The 22,035-nt window shown below is 32.3% G+C and overlaps 4 protein-coding genes across 4 annotated transcripts; 1 reads left to right on the forward strand and 3 right to left on the reverse strand.

The window, feature by feature from the left end:
* The first annotated feature begins 194 nt into the window (after positions 1-194).
* Positions 195-6,083, forward strand: LOC126850420 (cytochrome P450 4C1-like). The gene is given in 12 exon segments (XM_050593400.1): positions 195-216; positions 412-592; positions 1,304-1,413; positions 1,709-1,799; positions 3,085-3,279; positions 3,383-3,449; positions 3,628-3,754; positions 3,882-3,963; positions 4,066-4,178; positions 4,281-4,518; positions 5,057-5,128; positions 5,131-6,083. Coding segments are annotated over 11 exon segments (1,530 nt in total). The 5' UTR covers positions 195-216; positions 412-420; the 3' UTR covers positions 5,394-6,083.
* LOC126850431 (odorant receptor 63a-like) lies at positions 5,865-9,688 on the reverse strand. Its single transcript, XM_050593431.1, has 9 exons — positions 9,545-9,688; positions 9,082-9,201; positions 8,857-8,974; positions 8,315-8,576; positions 7,346-7,498; positions 7,102-7,192; positions 6,614-6,750; positions 6,089-6,221; positions 5,865-5,986 (listed from the first exon to the last, which is right to left on the reverse strand). Exons 1-9 carry the CDS (start codon positions 9,686-9,688, stop codon positions 5,933-5,935), a joined length of 1,212 nt encoding a protein of 403 aa, XP_050449388.1. The 3' UTR covers positions 5,865-5,932.
* A 1,080-nt stretch (positions 9,689-10,768) lies between these two features.
* On the reverse strand, positions 10,769-21,717 carry LOC126850430 (odorant receptor Or2-like). Its single transcript, XM_050593430.1, has 9 exons — positions 21,574-21,717; positions 21,130-21,249; positions 20,913-21,030; positions 20,363-20,624; positions 20,100-20,243; positions 19,830-19,920; positions 19,264-19,400; positions 10,947-11,079; positions 10,769-10,822 (listed from the first exon to the last, which is right to left on the reverse strand). The coding sequence occupies exons 1-9, from the start codon at positions 21,715-21,717 to the stop codon at positions 10,769-10,771; spliced, it is 1,203 nt and encodes a 400-aa protein (XP_050449387.1).
* LOC126850435 (uncharacterized) lies at positions 16,259-17,682 on the reverse strand. The gene is made up of 2 exons (XM_050593438.1): positions 16,951-17,682; positions 16,259-16,854 (listed from the first exon to the last, which is right to left on the reverse strand). Exons 1-2 carry the CDS (start codon positions 17,273-17,275, stop codon positions 16,742-16,744), a joined length of 438 nt encoding a protein of 145 aa, XP_050449395.1. The 5' UTR covers positions 17,276-17,682; the 3' UTR covers positions 16,259-16,741.
* Positions 21,718-22,035: the final 318 nt, after the last annotated feature.

Genomic DNA, 22,035 nt, shown 5'->3' on the forward strand with positions numbered 1-22,035 from the left:
TATATTGTAATATTCTCATTTGAATATATGGAACACAATGCAAAAATTGCATCTTCTATTATGCATGTTTAAATTAATTGAATACTATCGATAATAGCGGAACTACAAATGCCGGTATTATCGGCAATTTTAGTTACGTTTAGATGAGGGCGCTAACCCATCGGAGTTTGCCAGTCACTTAAGGATCCCCTTAAGTTGCATCTCTGCGTTTACATCGTAAATAATTATAAGATGTCTTTACAAAATTTTCTCAGTTAGTAGAAATAATAATGATATAAACATCGTGTCAATAAAATAAAATTTGTTAATATGTGTGTAAAATTCTAATGTAATTCTACATTAAAAAGTATTTATAGTAATTTGTGCATTTACATATTTGATAACTTATGCTGTTTATTAATATGCTTACAGGCTACGAGGATGGATTTAATCTCTTTGATACTATGCGCCTTGTCCGTTGTTTTAATAATTCCCATAATTATATCGACAATATATCATCAATACATTCTTCGACAAAATTTAAAAAATATTCCTCAAATCGGAAGATTTCCTTTTGGTGTAGCATTTGAATTATTGAAGCTGACGTATTATGGTGAAGAACTTTATGAATAAGACATTGTCATTATATGCTTTTACCAGGATTGGGAAGTAAAACATGTTACACGTAACGTAGTTACTGTTATAGTTATTTTTTTTTTTTTGGTAATTGCAATGGAAAAAAATGAATTTTTTGATAACGAGTAACAAATTTAAGTTACTTTTATTGTTACTTTTCACTCACAGTTACTTTTATTGTTACTTTTTAGAATTTACTAGGTATAATTTTCATACAAAAAAACATGTTGATAAAAGTGTTGAAATGTAGCATTATATGATAACTACTGTAAATTTTTTTTAGTATTTCATTTTTTTTCTATTGTGTAAGGCGAGTAGCATGTATAAAATAATATTTAAAATTTTTTAGTGTTTAATTTAATCTTGTATTAAAAAAAAATTATATGTAAAATTTGTATTATATATAAAAAAAATATAGAAAATTACTTAATTACTCGTTACTATTTAAGTAATGGTAATGGTAACAAGTTATTTTTTAAAATTAGTAACGAGTAAAGGTAACGAGTTACTTTTTAAAAAAAGAATAGTAACGGTAACGAGTTATTTTTAAAAAGTAATATTCCCAACTCTGATTTTTACAAATATTATCTTTAGCATAGAACTTAAAACAAGTCAAAACAATTTTGTTTATTTTAAATCAGTATAATAATTAGTAAATACTGAATATCTGATTATGTGTTATCCACAGAACGAACATTATGGTTTGCGCAACGTATGATTGATTTTGAAGATGGAATTTTCATATATTGGGTTGGCTTGAAACCGCTTATTAGTATTTTTAAACCTGAAATTTTGGAGGTAAGAGATTGATCCGCCTTTCGAAACAGTTTACGGTCAAATATTTTCCAAATTAATTTAGTGATCTATCAGTGAATTATTCATGTTTAGAATATTTAATAAGATATTTCTTTTCTTAATGATGCACTAAAAAAAATATAATTAATCATACATGAAAAAGTAAGTCGTAATTATAAAATAAAATTTTTGCGTAATAAAAATAATTGATTTAAAAATAAATTATAAAAATTAATAAATAGAATAAAAATAAATTATTACACGTCCAGTTATATTCTTTTTAAACACATTTTTACAGATTATTTTTCCCAGCACTACAAATATCGAAAAAGGATTTCCCTATGAAATGATGGAGTCTTGGTTAGGCAAAGGACTTCTAACTTCTACAGGTAAACTCATAAACTCTTTTACATCTATTTTTAATATTTCATTAAAGATGAAAAGAAAATTGCAACTTACATTAAATTATGCTTTGTTATATGGTTATTGGCAAAAGAATTTTGAACAAACCCTGAGAAAACGAAAGAGTAAAGTTTTATTCTAATACATATATACATATTTATATATACATATAAATTTATAAATTTATATATATTTATATCCTGACAAAGAAAAAAGGAACGATATTTTTATTTATTATATATGTATGTTAATGTTAAATATTTACTTATAAATATAATATATTTGTAATAATTACATTTTACTTATATAATATATAAATACAATTTATCACATTAATATTAATTATTTAAATAAATTGACATGCTTTAAAACATTATTCAGTTTTATGTAGAATTTTTTTTATTTACAAGATTTGTTTGGAAGTCAACTCATAATCTTCAGTAAGCTTGCAAAATAAAACAAGAAACAACAAAATTTATTATACATAAAAGTTACATATGTACACTAATTTTTGACATAATCATTATTCGAATTAAGACACTTGTCATGACAGAAAGTTTTGTATGCTCTCAACAATTAAAATGTACAGTGCTGCTAAATTGGAAATTTCAACCAATTTCTAACAAAACAAGAAACATAGCCACACTTTCGCACTACATAAATATATAAAAGTCACTCAAAACCCGAGCTACTGGATAGCTGCAAAATCCATGGAATTTTTGAATGTGCAATGGGAGTTTGATCATCTATTCTACAGGCGGAGTGTGCACCAAGGATATTTATCTATTTGCACGCATGAAAGTGTGATTAAGAATGCAGTGATTCAAGGGCAGTAAAAAACTGTTGAGCAAAGCTAGAAGTTAGGTAAGATTCCAATTTCGCGATCCAATTTAACATCATAATTTGATGTGTACACAAAATCTTGTGCTGTACTATGACAAGTGTCTCAATTAGAATGGCAATTATGTCGAAAAATAGTGTATATATATATGCCAATAATTCTTTCTCTTTCATATATGATATTAATAAAATATATTTTTTGTTTCTTATTTTATTTTTCAAACCTGTCAGAGATTGATTTCCAAATAGCCCTTATACATTGCAAATATTTAATGACAACGTATAAGAAGAACTAAAATATGATAAGAAACTATATAATAATGTTTTTTTTTTTATTTTTATTTACATTAATTATTTATGCACTCTTATATTCTTTATCTCTTTTATGATATTTTTAATATGTAAATGTATCACTGATTGATATTGCTTCAGGAAAACAATGGAACCATGATAGAAAATTAATTGGGCCAACGTTCAATTTCAATATATTGACTCAATTTGCCATAATTATGTCCGAAAAAGCAGAGATCTTAACAAAATGTCTCGAGAGGGAAATAGCAAGGAACCCAGGAAAAGCTATCAATATTTTTCCGTTTGCTAACAATGTTGCTCTCGACATTATATGTGGTAATAAATAAGTATATATATATATATATATATATATATATATATATATATATATATATATATATATATATATATATAGCGATAATAAAAAGTTATTTTGCAGAAACGGCAATGGGTATAGATATAAATGCTCAAGAAATTGAAACCGAATATACCACAACAATACATAGGTCCGAAAAGTCACAAATTACATTATTTTATTAATAAAATTATTATTTAATAGCATTAATGATTTACTAAGAAGATTTTTTTGAGAATTAACAACAGAATTTGTTTGATTAATTTATATTTAATATAATAGCATAAAAATGCTATTATATCAGTTTATTATTTTGATTGCATTTTTAGAAGTTCTAAATTAATAGTGGAGCGATATTTTCAACCGTGGTTTTGGTCAGATTGGTTGTATAACTTAGTGCCTTCAGGAAGAAAATACAATTCAGGACTTAATATAATACATGAATTTACGAAAGATGTATGCGTAAAAAACCTTAATAATATATAATATATTAAGATATTGGCAGAATTTTATTTAAATGATTATTTATGCTATTTTTTACTTATTTGAATTCAACAAGTTTACAATGGATAAGTGATTTTAGGTAATACGGAAGAGAAAGATTGCACGACAATCGGAAAACGATTCTGTCAAATCAGAAAACGAGGATAACGAATTTGATATAGGTATAATTATTAAATTATTAATTTATTCTACATATGCTTTGATGTGATTTAAAGGCTTGAATAAATATTTTTAAATTATTCTTGTAAAATTTATTTTGTTAGGTAAGCAAAAGAGAAAAGCTTTTTTGGATCTATTACTAGATCAGAATGAGAAGGACGATACTCCGTTAACTGATGCTGAATTGAAAGCACAAGTCGACACATTTATGTTCGAAGTAAGAGAAAAATCTCTAAAACTTAACATAATACTTCTATATTAGGCTCGGTAATGTTATTATAACTAAATGTTATAAAATAGTAAGAATCTAATGATATAGGGTCACGACACAACTGCAGTTGCGATAACCTGGTCACTCTTTCTTTTGGGCAATAATCTCGAGCATCAAGAAAAACTTCATGAAGAACTCGAGGAAGTTTTCAAAGATTCGAAGACACCAGCCAGTGTAAAAGAATTGTCGCAATTAAAATATCTCGATAGGGTCATAAAAGAATCGCTCAGAATATTCCCAAGTGTACCCATAATCACAAGAAAATTAGCAGAAGATGTAAAAATAGGTATGACAGAACTTTAATATTAAAATTTAAAAAATCTTAAGATATTCATATGTTTTACGTGTAAATTACATGTTTTACAGGTAAATTTGAAAAATACGCAATGAAACGGTAATATTTTTACTTAAATGAAAAGAATGTATTCAAAAAAATATCTTTTTTTATTTATTAAAGACTAAATAAAAACAATTTAGCAAAAGATCAATACTTTAAAATCCTTTTTAGACAATCTCCAATTTGTGGCAAAATCTAAGATAAAATTTTATTATTTTATTTATTATTTTATTATATTCCGTGTGAGTGTAAAGTTTTCAAATGTTTTTATTACAAAAAAATTTTTTTTGGTATGATTTATCATATAAAAATTGTCTAATGTATGTTTGAAATTATATTGTAAGTTTGCAAGATTCTTAGACTACAAGAGAGAAACATTCATAAATTTTAAAATAGACCATTTATATGAAAAAATTTTATCAGTATAAAATTTTATGTTATGTGTGTGTGAGTGACAGAATACAACCTATAACATGTCTGTTTTTAGATAATTATACACTCCCGAAAGGTGCTACAATCCTATTGGAAATCGCATTAACGCATAAAAATCCGCAAGTTTGGATCCAAATAAGTTCGATCCAGATCGCTTTCTTCCGGAAAATTCAAAACATAGGAATCCATATGCCTACGTTCCATTCAGCGCTGGACCAAGAAACTGTATCGGCCAGAGATTTGCTTTGCTCGAAGAGAAAACGATATTAACAGCTATTTTGAGAAAATGGAGAGTGAAAAGTGTAAAAACAACGGAAACAATTCAATATGGGCTAAGTCTCATTTACCGACCATGCGAAGAGATATTCATCTATTTCACGCCAAAAAAATAATCAATTTATCATACCGTGTACTATATTCAAACTTATGCAACTTATTCGAATTTAATTGTGGTTAACCGATAATCGATCATATACCGGTAGCATTTTTATTGCATAATGTAGTACGCAGACACAGACTCGGCAGAATAGCGGCAAATGCATAACAAAGGAATAAAAGAGTTAAGCGGGGAGCACACACTTTTGCAGAAGCGCATAACTATAAGCATAAGGAAATTGATTGGTTCATTTCCTTATGCATATATTTGTGGACCAATCAATTTCTTTATGTTTATGATTATGCGCTTATGCAAAAGTGTGTGCTTCTCGCTTTACAAAAATAAAGCGAAAAAATCATTTACGTTTCACTTCTCTCACGGTATGTTAATTTTCAATATATAATTTCTAAGTTACATTTGGTGTGCGTGTGCGTGTGTGTTTAAATGAAATTCTGCATTGCATTATAGAATAAATAAAACTAAATTTCTTTACTACAATTTATTGAAACGAAGAAATCAAACGAAGACATCAATGAATTAACTGAATTTTGATAGTCAATCTTTGAGTGATAAAAATGCCGTAAAATAAGTTACACCCATCTGTATTACCTTAAATCGAATACATAAATGTATTAATATATAAATGAATTATTTTATATATAAACAGTTTGTAAAATATAAAACAAATATATTACTGTTTGATGTACTTACCGATGCATAAGTCGCTATCGATAATGGAATCATATTACCTGCCTTTAATCTGCACGGTACACTGCTTCTGTAAAGAAGTATAATCAGTAGAGATTTTAATCTAGGCGAGAAGTCGTACCATTCTACCGCATATCTATAAACAAAAGTTTCATAATCGATTTTATTTGAATTTTTAAAAGTATTTTTTTATATCTAAGCGAAGTTATCACTCCACGCAATAAGAGAGATAGATATGAGTAAGTTTTTTATAAATTAATTTTTTTCAAAAATTTTAAAGTAAATTCTAAAGTAAAAATTATAAATTATAAATAATTTCTATATTAATGATACTTTTAAATTGCTGTGTAGTAAAAATATCTAATCAATTATATAAACTTAATTAAGTTTTATATGTGGTACATCTTATACATGACTGTATAATTCTCTGTTTAAAAGAAAAATTTTATACTAAAATTATATTTATATAAAAGAAGAATTTTATACTACGATTATATTTTATATTAAGACAAAAAATAATTATATTACGCTTGATAAAATATATTCTGGCTTTCATCCATTAATTTCTGACCGGAATAACATACAGTCAGCAGAACCAGCAATGCTGCCATGATTATAAACATGAATCTTGCTACTTCTTTTAATTGATCTAACACATAAACCATCTAGACATAAAACATGTTAAAAATATTATGTGATTATCCAAAAAATAATTTTATTTAGTTAAAATCGTTAATTTTATCACAAAATTAAAGTTAGTAACATTTTATCTATAATTATTAACTTGCAACTTTTATTAATATTGGAAGATTTGTGAAGAAGATTAATTCAATTAAAAATGCATCTCTGTTGAACAAATCGGATTTATAAATATAAATAGTAGCCAAGATTGAGCAAATTAATCCTCAAAAGTAAAAAATAAAAAACACAGCTGTATTATATAATTATATAAATATTATCTTGATTTATCTATATTTCATGAAACTTTTATATGAATAATTTTACTTAATACTCACTCGAATTCCAGTTAGACTTGAAATTCCAATAAATATTACTAATAAAAATAATGAAAGCTCTCGATACGACGATTCTAACGTATCAGCAAATCTATGAGATAGAAATAGTTAGCAATTTAACTTCTGAACATAGATACTAATATTATTACTGATGTATTAGGCAAATATATTAATTTTATGCATCTGATATATAAAGAGAAAATCAAAAAAATGACAATTGCAAATTGATATCAAGATTGCTTACTTTATAGCAAGCTGATGTTTCTTCAAACACATTATGTATTCTCGATATATCATTTCCTCATTTGACGTATCAAATGTATTCACGTGATATCTATATTTTCTGGTTTTACTGTTATTCTCTATTTTTAAAATGTTTATGCTTTCAAACTGTTTACTGCAAATTATGAATGTTATGACATATAATGCAAATTAATTCGTAAAAATTAAAGTTATTCTTAATTTTCATCAATGATTCTTACATTAATCTTATATTAATTATATTTTTAATTACGCTTTATTAAAGAGATATATTTAATTATAAGTTAAAGTTTAATTAAGTAATCAACTAAATAATTAATTATATGTTTATATATATATGTATATAGGGTGTCCGATAATTCATGGATTACCCTTTAGGAAGGTAGAGGTGTTATTCTGAATGAAAATCCTGTACCATTTTGTGATTTTCTCAATATTTAAGAAAATATTAATTTTAAAGATCAGCCAGGTGAAGCTGTGCGCGAAATGCCTCACTGTCAATTGATACTGGTCGCGGCGAAGCAATGGGAGGAGCAGTTTGCGAGCATGCTTCGCTATGGCAATCAAAAGAAATACACACATAATGCGCGCTCCGTTTTATGTATGTGATCTTTTCATTATGTATGTATTTTTTTCGGTTGCCATAGCGAAGCATGCTCGCAAACTGCTCCTCCCATTGCTTCGCCGCGGACCGAGTATCAATTGACAGTGGGAGGCATTTTCGCGCCACGAGCTTTTCGCGGCACTTCGTTGGCTGATCTTTAAAATTAATATTTTCTTAAATATTGAGAAAATCACAAAATGGTACAGGACTTTTCTATTCAGAATAACACCCTCTACCTTTCCTTAAAGGGTAATCCGCGAATTATCGGACACCCTGTATATATATATATATATATATATATATATATATATATATATATGTACAGAATTATACTTGCAGTGTGCCTACCTAACAGCCGCAAATAAACTGCAAGCATGAGTAGTGCATGTGATATGCATCGTGTCAACACTCACTACAATAGTCATACCCAATACTATTATAACGGTGGTATAACAGAAAATTGGTACGAAATACTCATCTTTATCCACTCTGAATTCAACTTCAGTCGCGAGGAATCGCGGACGGGACTCATTAAGAGGCAACACAATATCCAAAAACATCGGTGTTAACGGTACTACTATAAATCCCGATGTCATAACATACAATAATACTGTAATAACATAAAAAAATTATTCTTTAATAATATCAATTTTCAAGATAAACTATCATTGTTTTCTTCAACTAGATTAGAACGAGATGTGCCAATAATTTTATTAAACATTATTCATCTCTTACTATGTGTCAATCTTAATATCAAATATCTTTCCGGACAACTAAATTTCACTTCATTATGATTATGATATTTTTAATATTATATTATTATATTTTCTATCAGCAGATAATACATTGCCCAAGGAATACTATTAAATATTGTGGAACGATATACTCACTCGAATAATATTTTGTAAATTTTCGCGACAGATCAGAATAGTCTTTCAAAACTTGAACTTCTACATCGCTTGTAAATATATCCCAATGCTCATCGATAGCCTCGTATAATTGTCGAAACTAATTATAACAATAAGAATAAATCGATGTAATTTGTTTGAAGCACGAAAAATTTCTTTAAAATTAAAAAATATAATCGCATCTTGTAATTCTAAATAACGTCATACCTTGTTATAGTTAAAAAACTCATTTATCATTCTTACAAGAAAAGAGATCGAAATGACAAATTGATAACCCCCTTCAAAAATCATTTGCGCGTCGCCCCAGTGATCATATAATAATAATATCTGTGTATAGTATTATAAATCCACAAAATATGTTATCATACATAAAATTGTTATATTATTAATTATATATAAAAAAAATTGTTTCATTATTTTATCTGATTAATTAAATGAAGTGTGTCAAAATATGATAATATTTTATGATAGAAATTTATTATAATATTTTTCTCTTTCATGATATAAAAATATACGCAATAATATATATATATATATATATATATATATATATATATATATATATATATATAATATATATTGTATAATAATAGACAATATTTTATTGCAATAAAAATTTAAATTAATAAACACTAAAAATCTCAGATTAAAATGTTGTCGATCCTATTACCTCGAACAGACAGTAACTTATTTCAAGCAGAAAATAGAAGGTCTGCAGTAAATTTCTTGTAAGCCAACTTTGAAATGGCCAATGCCCCGTGATTGATAAATATAACCGGTTGATATTGTATTCTCGTAAAAAGTTCGCTAGCATGATGAAACTTTATTTTCTGGTCGGAAGATCGCCATCTAATGACACGTGTCACGCACATCCTATCTGATTCTTCGGTATATAAGTCGTGTCGCGAAAAAATTATAGGATGTCAGTTATCATCGACATCATTTTATTATTTCACTAATGATAGAGCATATCTACCTGTCAAAATTGAACCATCACTTTTCCTATTTCTGAAATAACAAGTTCGTTGGACATTTTTGTAGAATGGCATGTTACAGTAATAAGTACAATGCGATATAGCAGAAAGTTGAGGGTAAAGAACGAAAACGCGCACTAATTTTCTGGCTTTACGATGATTGTTTCTTCTTTGATTGCAGAAAATTTTCAGTTGTGTTACAGGCAAATTTTGCACGTGGCCCAAGAATTTCCTATTTCTCAGAGAGCGTCAGGAAATATTCACGACCGGATAATGATCTGTGTGGAGGACTTAGTGGATATCATTCCATGTCGAAGAACTTCTTGAGCTCCTCTGGATTGTAAGTGAGGTATCTGTAAAATACTCCTAAAGGGACTACATTGGGAAAATATTGGTGAGCTTTTTTATTCAATTCTGTATTTTATACCTCTTCTTTATGTCGTTGATACATATTAACATATTATATAAATAACATATTACGTATAAAATTTTTGCAATGTTTTAAGTGATACTGTCATATCTGATAAAAATATTCGAAATTATGCAACTTATTCGAACTTAATTGCTATCGATAATCATATATCAGTTATTGCATTATGTATCGACTCGAAGTAAAGCGATTGTATAAAGGAATACAAATTATAGAAAAAAAAGCGCAAAAATTATTTAGGTGTTTCTCTTACAATACGTTTACAATTTTTTATATAAAATATCTGAGCTACATTTAATGTAAATATGTCTGGAAGATTTATTTTAAGAAGCAGTAAAAAAAGTGTAGGATAAGAGTGACTCTACATATACTCTAAATAAAACTCTACATTACATTAACAAATAAATGAAGGCGTAAATTTCTTTATTATATTTTATTGACAATAAGATCATGCGAAGACATATCGGTGAAATAACTGAAATTTCGATAGTCAATCTTTAAAGGATAAAAACGCTGTGAAATAGGATACACTCATCCGTACCACCTTAAATCAAATACATTGGGTACAAATACAAGGGTAAATTGTTTTATATATAGACAATTTGTAAAATAAGAAATAAATATTGCACTAAGTGCTGCAAATAAATTTACAATTTTACAGTACTTACCGCCGCGAAAGTCGCTGTCGATAGTGGAACTATATTACCTGCCTTTAATCCGCACGATACATTGCTTCTGTAAAGAATTATAATCAGTAGAGATTTTAGTCTAGGCGAGAAGTCATACCATTTTGCCGCATATCTATAAACATAAGTTTCATAATCAATTTTAGATGAGGTTTCAATAAAATTTTTTTATATCTAAGCGGACAATTTTTAATCAGTTGCATCAAAATGCAATAAGATAAATATAAGAAAATTTTTTACAAATAAATTTTTTCAAAAATTAAGGTAAATCCTAAGTTAAAAATGATTTTTATATCAATTATATTTTTAAATTACAATTTAATAAAAATATTTAATCAATATTAATTCAATTCAGTTTTATATCTGAGACATAAGTAGTATAGGTGTCACTATGGTGAGACAGGAATGTCCCCCCTTTTCCCCCTTGGCGCCAGCCCCCCGCTGTGATCCCTTCCCCCCCTGTCCCCCTGGGTAGGTACCTGAGAAAAAAAGAGTGGGGACTCGTGGACGTCCACGAGGCGATTTTTTAATTTTAAAATTTTTTTAAGAGTGGGGGGAGTCGTGGACGTGCACGAGGCAGTTTTTTTATTTTTTATTTTTTCCTGGGCTGGAAATACTAGGGCTGGAACCAGGGTCCTCTGCTTTTCTGGTCGGGGTCCTAGTGCGGTGGGCTAACTGAAATCTTACAAGAGTGAGAGTTAGATGTGGCATTTAAGCGAAGAGTAGGTCTCTCCGACCCGGGGACCGAGCGCTCCGATTGGTTTGTCCTATAGTGGCCGGCTGTTTGATTGGTTCCGACGAGCTGGAAAAACGAGAGAGAAAATAGAGTGAGAGAGAGAGAAAGTCGACAAGATGTCCGAGGTGTCAGCAGCCGGTAAAATATCGGGCGCCGAAGACAGCAGAGATGTCCCATTGCATTTCCCTCCTCCTCCTCCTTCTCCCCAGCCCTGTGGAAAATCGAAAAATATCGCATGACATATGGCATCTCTCGCCTTCGTCCGTCCTTACGGAAAAACTTCGAACCGCAGCGAGCGCGTCGCCCGTGTCTCTCCTTCTTGCTGAAAAAAGAAAAATCACCTAGTGCGGAATTATCAGATATCAAGGTATACAAACGAAATACGAAGCGTTTATGATCGGACATGATTGTCCGCGCCGGTCGAGTCATGCAACGCAGGTAGACGCGATGTCGTCATCGGAGGCGATGCGCTATCGGAGATTGAAAGAGCTATGGCGCCGCAGAGTCTAGGAAGGAAAGAAGGAAGAAGAGAAAAGGAAAAAATTGAACGTTTTCAGGTAATATTTAAGATAAATAACATTTTTATTTACGCTACAGAAATGTTTTGTACAATTTTCTTACAGCTAAATATAATATTTATAGTATTTACAAAAAGATGTTAACTCTTAATGGACGGAAAATATGGGAATTCGCAAGTTATTATATACATCGATAAAAGTGTGAGAATCGAGAAGAATCGAATATGAGAAATTATTCATCTATTATATATCCGTATGGCAGTGAACACCGACTATTAATAAATCTACGTTTTAATAATACAGGCTCACATACTTTGGTTTCATCCCGCGTTACCAACTCGTGGAACGCGGTACGTCGTATTGCTCTGAAGCGTAAATTTATCGAAGTTTCGGCTTTTTCATCGTTCTCCTCATTTTCTGTCTCTTTAGCTAATAATAAATCCCTAATACTATTGAAATTAACAAGCTGTGAGTTTTCATAATTTAAAGTAATACCTTTAACTTTACACGCTTCGTGCGTTCGTCCGTCTGGCGTACGTACGATATAAGCATAAAATTTCGGACCGCCGGATACGAACGCTTCGATATAACTGCCGCTACCATAGCTCTCGAGCTCGTCGGTCATATCGCCTAAAAAATTTCCTGTACGTGGCTCATATTCGTTCGGATCGCCGCTGCTTACGTAGATACATGAATCTGTATCATAATACAAAACACGACGTTCTAATCGCTCTAAATAAGAGTATAATGTTAAATGAGCTTGTGCTGTCGTATATGCCGCTATCGCGACGTTAGTTAACGAGGAGGAAACAACTGCTTCTTGTCGCAGTCGCCATGAAACATATATTACTTCGTCGTTCACGGGTAATATATCGGATATTTCATGCTCGGCGCTCGTCAGCAAAGTTATAAAACGTTGCGGCGATCTCACGACTTCCGTATTAGTCAAATTGGAACGTTGACCGAATTTCCCCCAAAAAGAATTTAAGCATAGCTTCGCGACAGAACGTAAGCCGGGATTTCGCACGATGTTACGCTTATCGAGAACAATACCTTCGGTCTTTTCATATTCCCGCAAATATTGTTCTTAGCATCATCATCGTTTTCCCCGCATTCACTCGGCCATCCGCTGGCCTCTTGCTTAAGTTGCAAGAATGTATTTATATATCCGGTGAATAATCCTCCTTGACGCGTCGTGTGATCGAATCGACTGACTTTGTATTGCCAAATCTCGCTTACCGCCGTCACGAGATAACCTTTTTCAACGGCCTTGCGTAATTCGCAGGACACCCATGTACCCTCGAATTCGCGCTCATCTGCATTGTCGTGTGTGCAAGTCGTTTGCGAAAAGGTTTCACAGCAACTGCGACACAATGCAAAAAGTAATTTTCCCTTCACGCGATATGGGAGTACGGGATGAAATAGATTACGCGGAGCGAGTACTCTACAACGTATGAACCCCTCCAATGTATTAAAATTATAATTCGGTGCCTTCCCGATTAATGCGGAACATTCATCGCCGACATAAATATCGGGATGACCGATCGGGAAAGCGCCAGTTTTCAAAACATAAGGGTACAAGGAACATACGTCCACGTAACGTATTTTTTCCATACCTGTAACTTCATATCGCGTCACGATATTACCCGTGCGTCCACCGAAAAATGCATCGCGCGGATCGAGCGGAGATGTTTCCACCAGCGGGTGATTGTCGAGATATTCGCGCATTTCACGATTATCTCGCATATCGTGATCGAAAGAACATTCCCACTTTTCCATTACAGAGTATTTCCGTTGACGCAGTCTCCACGAGATAGCGAGAGTTCGCTCGTAACGTGAGTCGACTGTATCTTTACAGTCCGATGATGAAATCGGTCTGTCGCGATTCAAAGAAAAGCAAGACGGGCATCCATGCCAAAAACATCCGTGAAATTGCAGTACATGCCTTTGCGTCGTTCCTGTCGTATCAGACGTTTCATAATATCCATCGACCAGCGTGCCGTCGATTGTACGATATTCACGCGAGCGCCTTGCGTGATTTATAGAATGTCCGAGCTCGCGCTCCATCCATATCAACCACTGTAGAGCTTTACGCGAATGATTATTTGCTTTTCTGTATCCACCTGCCGGAATGACGCCTATCGTATTCGAGTGCAAAAAGTTTTTTCGAAAAACAGTCATGCATGTCGAAGCAATAGTTGTGCATTCCTCGAACGGACACACATTTCCACGTTCGATAAAAATTTTTCTAAACGCCATGCATGCTTGTCGAAGAATATCAACGTCGGTACGACAATAGCGAATGATTTCGCGTTGGAAATCAAACACGATGTTTTTTTGACGCATATCGGCATGCCATGCAAGAAAGCGTTCGCGCTCTTTTGTTTTCATCGATTCCGGAGAATAATAATGTAAGTCCGGTAAGGGTCCGACATACGATTGGTTTTCGACAGTATTAAATAAATGTGGAAAAATGCCTTTATCCGCCGTATTCTGCAATCCGAAAGCTTTCGGTAAATCGGATAAACGCATCGGCATATAATTTACACTGTCGATGAATTTCGTATGTCCTACCGTTAATACGACGATCTTTGTGCCGCTTAATATTAATTTAGGCTCTAGGTTATTACGATTTTCGACAATATATTTTAAAATAAATTGTGCGTCAAACGCTTTTGCGCTGTACTGATGATTTGCTTAAAATATTTCGTCGTTCGCGTTGCAAAATCGACAAACTGTTTTACCGGATCGTGACAAAATACGAACTCTCGCACCCCGCACCAACGACACCGCACGGATAAATTATTTTCTTTCGCGCACGCCTCGCAAATTTGCTGCGCTACGCAAAGAGTGGGGATGTGCTTCTTTACGGTAGTTGTACCTTCGAGCGTCTCATCCTGCCGTGTTTCAAAATCATAAAACACGAATGCTACGCGTTCCTTCTTGCACGGTAGCGTTGCCGTTGTCGATGACGAAGTTGACGGTTCGTTAGAGGAATCATCAATGTGCCGAAGAGGTTGCATGTAGCATAAGTGATTCTCCGGCTTTGGCGACTGGCATAATTTGCAGTAAGAAATACCGCATTCGTGTTTCATGCTAAATTTAACGATACGGCCACATCCGTCGCAAAATCGTACGACATTGCAAATACTAACGGATGATTTACCGTCGTATGATTTTACGCTACGATGACGTTCGAAGCACTCCTTACCGAAAAATGCACGTTTACACGCGTTGCATTTTATAATTTCCACATCTGACTGTTTACACGATGGCAGAATGAAACAACGCGGACATTTACTCGGACAACGATGACCCGTTTTATCGTTCCGATAGCCTATATTGCATGGTTCGCAATAATTTCGACAACCCGCCGAGGCATTTAAATTTACAATAGGATTATAATGTCGTAAACGTTCGTAATACATTACATTTAGACGTAGCGTGGGTTCACGTTCGAGTGAAGCGAGTGTCGCGATACCGTCGTACATAGGTTTCGCCCCACGAGCGAAAGTAGCGAAATTGTAAACTACAATCGCGATGTTATCAACTGCAAGATAGCGTTGAAAGCGTTCGATTTCTACAATTCCGCAACCCTCATTAGTTATTGTAACACCGGCATTCCTAGTTAATTGCATTGCTAGCTCACGCTGAAGCGGAGAATGAGGATGTCTTATATTATTCCATTTTTCATGCAATTTGCCCGTGCGTAAATTACCACGTTCACAATAAACTCGAGCTACTACGAGTGAACGTAGAAAACATAAATCGTCCGTATTATTAATTGTTATTATTGAGCGCTTTGCAACGTCCTCGCGAGTTAATTTAACGCGACCACGACCCGAAGGAAGCGAGACATTGAAAACACGAATATCGAAACGTTCCGCGATATCGAGATCTCCGGCACTCTGCGCTATCGAACTTACGACTCTCCAAATATCCTCGTATGTTAAGTCACGCGCAAGGCGAAACGATATACCCGCGGGTCCATGAGCTAAATTTGACGAATGAAAGGACAGCCCAACATAATCGCCTGGTTGACATGTATTTAGCACATACGCGTGAATTTCACGAAATGCATTTTCTAATGCTCTGTAAATATTTGTATCGTCATGTAACGGACGTATCGCGAAACTCGCTTCTCTCCCCATTATTCCGAATCTCCTAAATTGTCTCGTATTTTCCGCTAATAAATTAATGTAACTAAAATTATTGCCAACCGGTTGTTGCTGTTGTCGTTGGTGCGGTATCTCTGCTTCTTCCTCCTCTTCAATCTCCACCGCTGAGGGATTAGCGACACGATTTTCTGATTCGTTTTCTTCGCTTCTTTCCTCATTATTTCGAGTCTGCGTCACATGTTCTGCGGCCGGTATTTTTTTCTTTCTACTACCACCGCCTCTCTGCACTGTCGAAGCAAAAGAAATAATTAATTATAAATAAAATAAAAATTATACCTAAATTATTTTTATTTTTCTTTAAATTTTGTGATTATTCTTGTTAAAACGCCTTTGAAAATTAATATTTTATTTTTTAAATAACTTACACGAAGACTCCGCTTCAAGCTCTTCTTCGGCCTTACGTTTCTGCATCGTAGAGGGAGTCTCTTGCACGCTTGTACTCGCTTGAGTGTTCCGTCCTATAAGTTATGATAAATTTGAAAATTTTATCATCATCTTATATATTCGTTTACGTTACAATTGTACTATAGTAAGTAATAAAACATATTGCTCACCTGTTAAACGATTTCCACGATGTTGCGCTAACAGGAAGCTTATAAGCCCTCCTGCATCTTCCTCCTCATGATTAAACGCCTCGCGCATTTCCACTATTTCACCCGCGATATGTAACAGTTCGTCGAAATCGTTAAAATAACCTAACTTGTACAATGCTGCTAGTACAGTGTCCGAGCAGGCACACGCGAAAGATCGGAAAACCGCGTAATTAATTTCCGGCGATTCATCCGACAATGAGGATAAATATCGTTCACTGTTTATCGAGGGTGACAAATTCGCTCCTATAATTATACACTTGCGTAATATATTTTTAAGCTCCGCCATTTTTAGAATCGTATTCTTGCAATATATATATATATTTTCACGAATAATATACAATGACGCTTTTTACACGGTAGTACACGCAGATTCAAACGCTGGAGGACTTGGAAATAATTTTTTCTAGCCTGTCTCGAAGAATTTATTTAAACGCATATCCCCTCTTTTTCGAAAAAAGAAACGCCCATGAATAGTCACTTCTGAAAGACCTCTCTGTTTCTCTCATAGAAGAGCTTTCAGAAAAATCAAAAAGCGTTGAAAAATCGCACTTTCTTTGAAACAATTATATGAACAAAGAGATAATTTTTAATTACGTTATTTACAGGTGTTATTTTTTATTTTAATTTTATTGTACAGGCATTTTTGTTATGCTGCTGCTTCAGTAATGACTTTGTCACAAAAAATTTTTTATATTTTCGTAGAAGAAACAAAGTTATGTAAAATAAAATTTTATAATAAAAATTTTTTACTATATAAAAATTTATTCTACGGGTGATAAATTTTATTTACGCTTTATAACTTATTACAACTGTATTTACGTCCTGTAGAAAAATTTTTCCTTGTATCCTATCTAATCTTTTCTAGAAGTTTCTAGATATTTTTTTCGTGTGATTACTTAACAAATAGTTTTAGATTACTGAACAAGTTTGAACTTGTATTATTTATTAATCTTAAATATTAACTGAAAACGTTCAATTTTTTCCTCTTCTCTCCTTCCTTCTTTCCATCCTAAACTCTGCGGCGCCATAGCTCTTGGTGTTCACTGCCATACGGATATATAATAGATAAATAATTTCTCATATTCGATTCTTCTCGATTCTCACACTTTTATCGATGTATATAATAACTTGCAAATTCCCATATTTTCCGTCCATTAAGAGTTAACATCTTTTTGTAAATACTATAAATATTATATTTAGCTGTAAGAAAATTGTACAAAACATTTCTGTAGCGTAAATAAAAATGTTATTTATCTTAAATATTACCTGAAAACGTTCAATTTTTTCCTTTTCTCTCCTTCCTTCTTTCCTTCCTAAACTCTGCGGCGCCATAACTCTTTCAATCTCCGATAGCGCATCGCCTCCGATGACGACATCGCGTCTACCTGCGTTGCATGATTCGACCGGCGCGGACAATCATGTCCGATCATAAACGCTTCGTATTTCGTTTGTATACCTTGATATCTGATAATTCCGCACTAGACGATTTTTCTTTTTTCAGCAAGAAGGAGAGACACGGGCGACGCGCTCGCTGCGGTTCGAAGTTTTTCCGTAAGGACGGACGAAGGCGAGAGATGCCATATGTCATGCGATATTTTTCGATTTTCCACAGGGCTGGGGAGAAGGAGGAGGAGGGGAATGCAATGGGACATCTCTGCTGTCTTCGGCGCTCGATATTTTACCGGCTGCTGACACGACGGACATCTTGTCGACTTTCTCTCTCTCTCTCTCTCTCTCTCTCTCTCACTCTATTTTCTCTCTCGTTTTTCCAGCTCGTCGGAATCAATCAAACAGCCGGCCACTATAGGACAAACCAATCGGAGCGCTCGGTCGCCGGGCCGGAGAGACCTACTCTTCGCTTAAATGCCCCATCTAACTCTCACTCTTGTAAGATTTCAGTTAGCCCACCGCACTAGGACCCCGATCAGAAAAGCAGAGGACCCAGGTTCCAGCCCGAGTATTTCCAGCCCAGGAAAAAATAAAAAAAACTGCCTCGTGCACGTCCACGACTCCCCCCACTCTTAAAAAAATTTTAAAATTAAAAAATCGCCTCGTGGACGTCCACGAGTCCCCACTCTTTTTTTCTCAGGTACCTACCCAGGGGGGACAGGGGGGGAAGGGATCACAGCGGGGGGCTGGCGCCAAGGGGGAAAAGGGGGGACATTCCTGTCTCACCATAGTGACACCTATACTACTGACATAATTGTTTAATTTTCTGTTCTAAAAAAAAATTTGGATGCATCTATATATATTAAGATAAAAAATAATTATTACGCTTGAAAAAATATATTCTGGCTTTCATCCATTAATCTCTGACCGGAATAACACAGAATCAGCAGAATCAACAATGTTCCCATGATTATAAACATGAATCTTACTATTTCTTCCAATTGATCTAATACATAAACGATCTATAACATATTAAAAATATTATCTAATTATCCAAAAATATAAATACGTTTTTTGTTAAAAACGCTAATTTTATCTCAAAATTAAAATTAGTAAGATATTATTTAAGATTATTAATTTGCAGCTTTTATTAGCATTGGAAGATTAATTTAATCAAAATGCATCCCTATCGAACGAATCGGATTTTTATATGACTTATTTATGAACAAAACAAAATTAGTTTAGTTCAATAAAGTTCAATAAAAGAAACCGTATATTAAACCGTATATTAACCGTATATTAAATTATAAATGTAAATAGCAGACAAGAATAGACAAGTTAATTCCCAAAAAGTAAGAAATATGAAAAAACCCAGCTTATATAATTTATTTTTTTTGTATGACATTTATTTATTCCATGAAATCTCTCATATGAATAAGTTTAATGCTTACTCGAATTCCAATAAGACTTAAAGTTCCAACAATCAACACTAATAACATTAATGAAAGTCCTTGATTCGAGGAATCTAGTATATCGACAAACCTAAAAGTTAAAGATAATATTAGCAACTTAGCTTCTAAATACAAATATTAATATTATTACTAACAATAAGATATGTTAGACAGATACATTATTTTATGCATCTAATTTATAAGATATAAAAAGAAGAAACATAAAAATGAAAAATGACATAATTAAAATTTAATGTCAAAACTGCTTACTTTATAGCAAGTTGATGTTTCTTTAAACACTTTATGTATTCTCGATATACTATTTCCTCACTTGACATATCAAATATCATGTGATATCCATATTTTCCGACTTTTTTATTATTAATTTTCAAAACTTTACTTTCAATTTCCTTACTACAAATTACGAATATTATACGTATATATATATATATATATATATATATATATATATATATATATATACGTATAATATTCGTAATTTGTATTTATATTTATATTTGCTGTATACCTACCCAATAGCTGCAAATAAGCTACAAGCATGAGCGGTGCATGCGATCAGCATCGCGTCAACACTCACCATAATACTCGTACCCACTACAATTATAGCGGTGGTGTAACAGAAAATTGGTAAGAAATACTCATCTTTATCTACTCTGAATTCAACTTCAATCGCGAGGAATCGCGGACGTGACTCGTTAAGAGGCAACACAATATCCAAAAATATCGGTGTTAACGGTATTATTATAAATCCCGACATCATGACATACATTAATACTGTAATATCATAAAAGAAATTCGTTATTCTTTAATAACATCAATTTCCAAGAGAAACTATCATCATTTTCGTACAAAACTAGAACGAGATATGTGTCAATAATTTTGTTAAATATTATTTATCTTCTACTATGTGTCAGTCTCAGTATCAAATATCTTCCCAAACAACTTAATTCTTCACTAAGATCATGAAATTTTTAATATTACATTATTAAATTTTCTATCAGCAGATAATAATACATTGCTCAAGGAATACTATTATATAATAGCGGAACACGTTATACTCACTCGAATAATATTTCGTAAATTGTCGCGATATCATAGAGTAATTTTTCAAAACTTGAACTTCTGTATCGCTTGTAAATATGTTCCAATGCTCATCAATGGTCTCGTATAATTGTCGAAACTAATCATAACAAAAATAAGAAACCAATTTAATTTATTAAATATAAAAAAATATTTTTTTTTAATTTAAAAATTACGATTTATCCTAATAATGTCATACCTTGTCGTGGTACAAAATCTCATTTGCCATTCTCACAAGGAAAGCGCTCGAGATAACAATTTGATAGCAGCCTTCAAAAATTATTTGCCCGTCATCCCAATGATCGTATAATAATAATATCTATATATATATAATATTATATCCATAAAATGTTATAATACATAAAATTGTTACATGATCAATTATATATAAAAAAAATTATTTTTCATTATTCTATTTGATTAATTAAATGAAGCGTGATAAAATATATTGTGAGAATATTTTATGAGTTTATGCGATAGAATATTTTAATGAAATAGTAAGTGGTAAATGATTTAATGATTATTGAAATACACGTGATAATATAATTTATATATGCGTATAATAATAGACAATATTTCAATGTGAAAAGAATTTAAACTAATAAACACAAAAAATTTCAGATTAAAATGTCGATCACATTACCTCGAACGGAAAATAACTTATTTCGAGCAAAAGACAAAAAGTCAGCAATGAATTTCTCACGAGTCTATTTTGAAACGGCCAAAGACCCGTGCTTGACAATAATAACCGATTTATATTGTACTCTCGCAAAAAGTTCACTAGCATGATAAAACTTTATTTCCCGGTCGAAAGTCCGCCACATAATGATACGTGTCACGCATATGCTCTCCTGTTCTTCGTCATATGAGCCGCGTCGCGAGAAAATTACAGGTTGTCAGGCATCAGTTTCAATAATGTATTATTTCCCCGATGATAGAGCGTGTATCTACCTGTCAAAATGAACCGTTACTTTTCCCGTCTTTGAAATAACAAATTTGCTGGACATTTTTATAGAGACTGTCTTAGTAATAAGTATAGTTCGATATGCAGCAGAAAAATTAAAGATAAAAATAATAACGGTAAAAATGTGCGCTGATATTCTAG

Source organism: Cataglyphis hispanica, chromosome 6 (assembly GCF_021464435.1).
Source record: "Cataglyphis hispanica isolate Lineage 1 chromosome 6, ULB_Chis1_1.0, whole genome shotgun sequence".
In the NCBI taxonomy this organism is placed as follows: Eukaryota; Metazoa; Arthropoda; class Insecta; order Hymenoptera; family Formicidae; genus Cataglyphis; species Cataglyphis hispanica.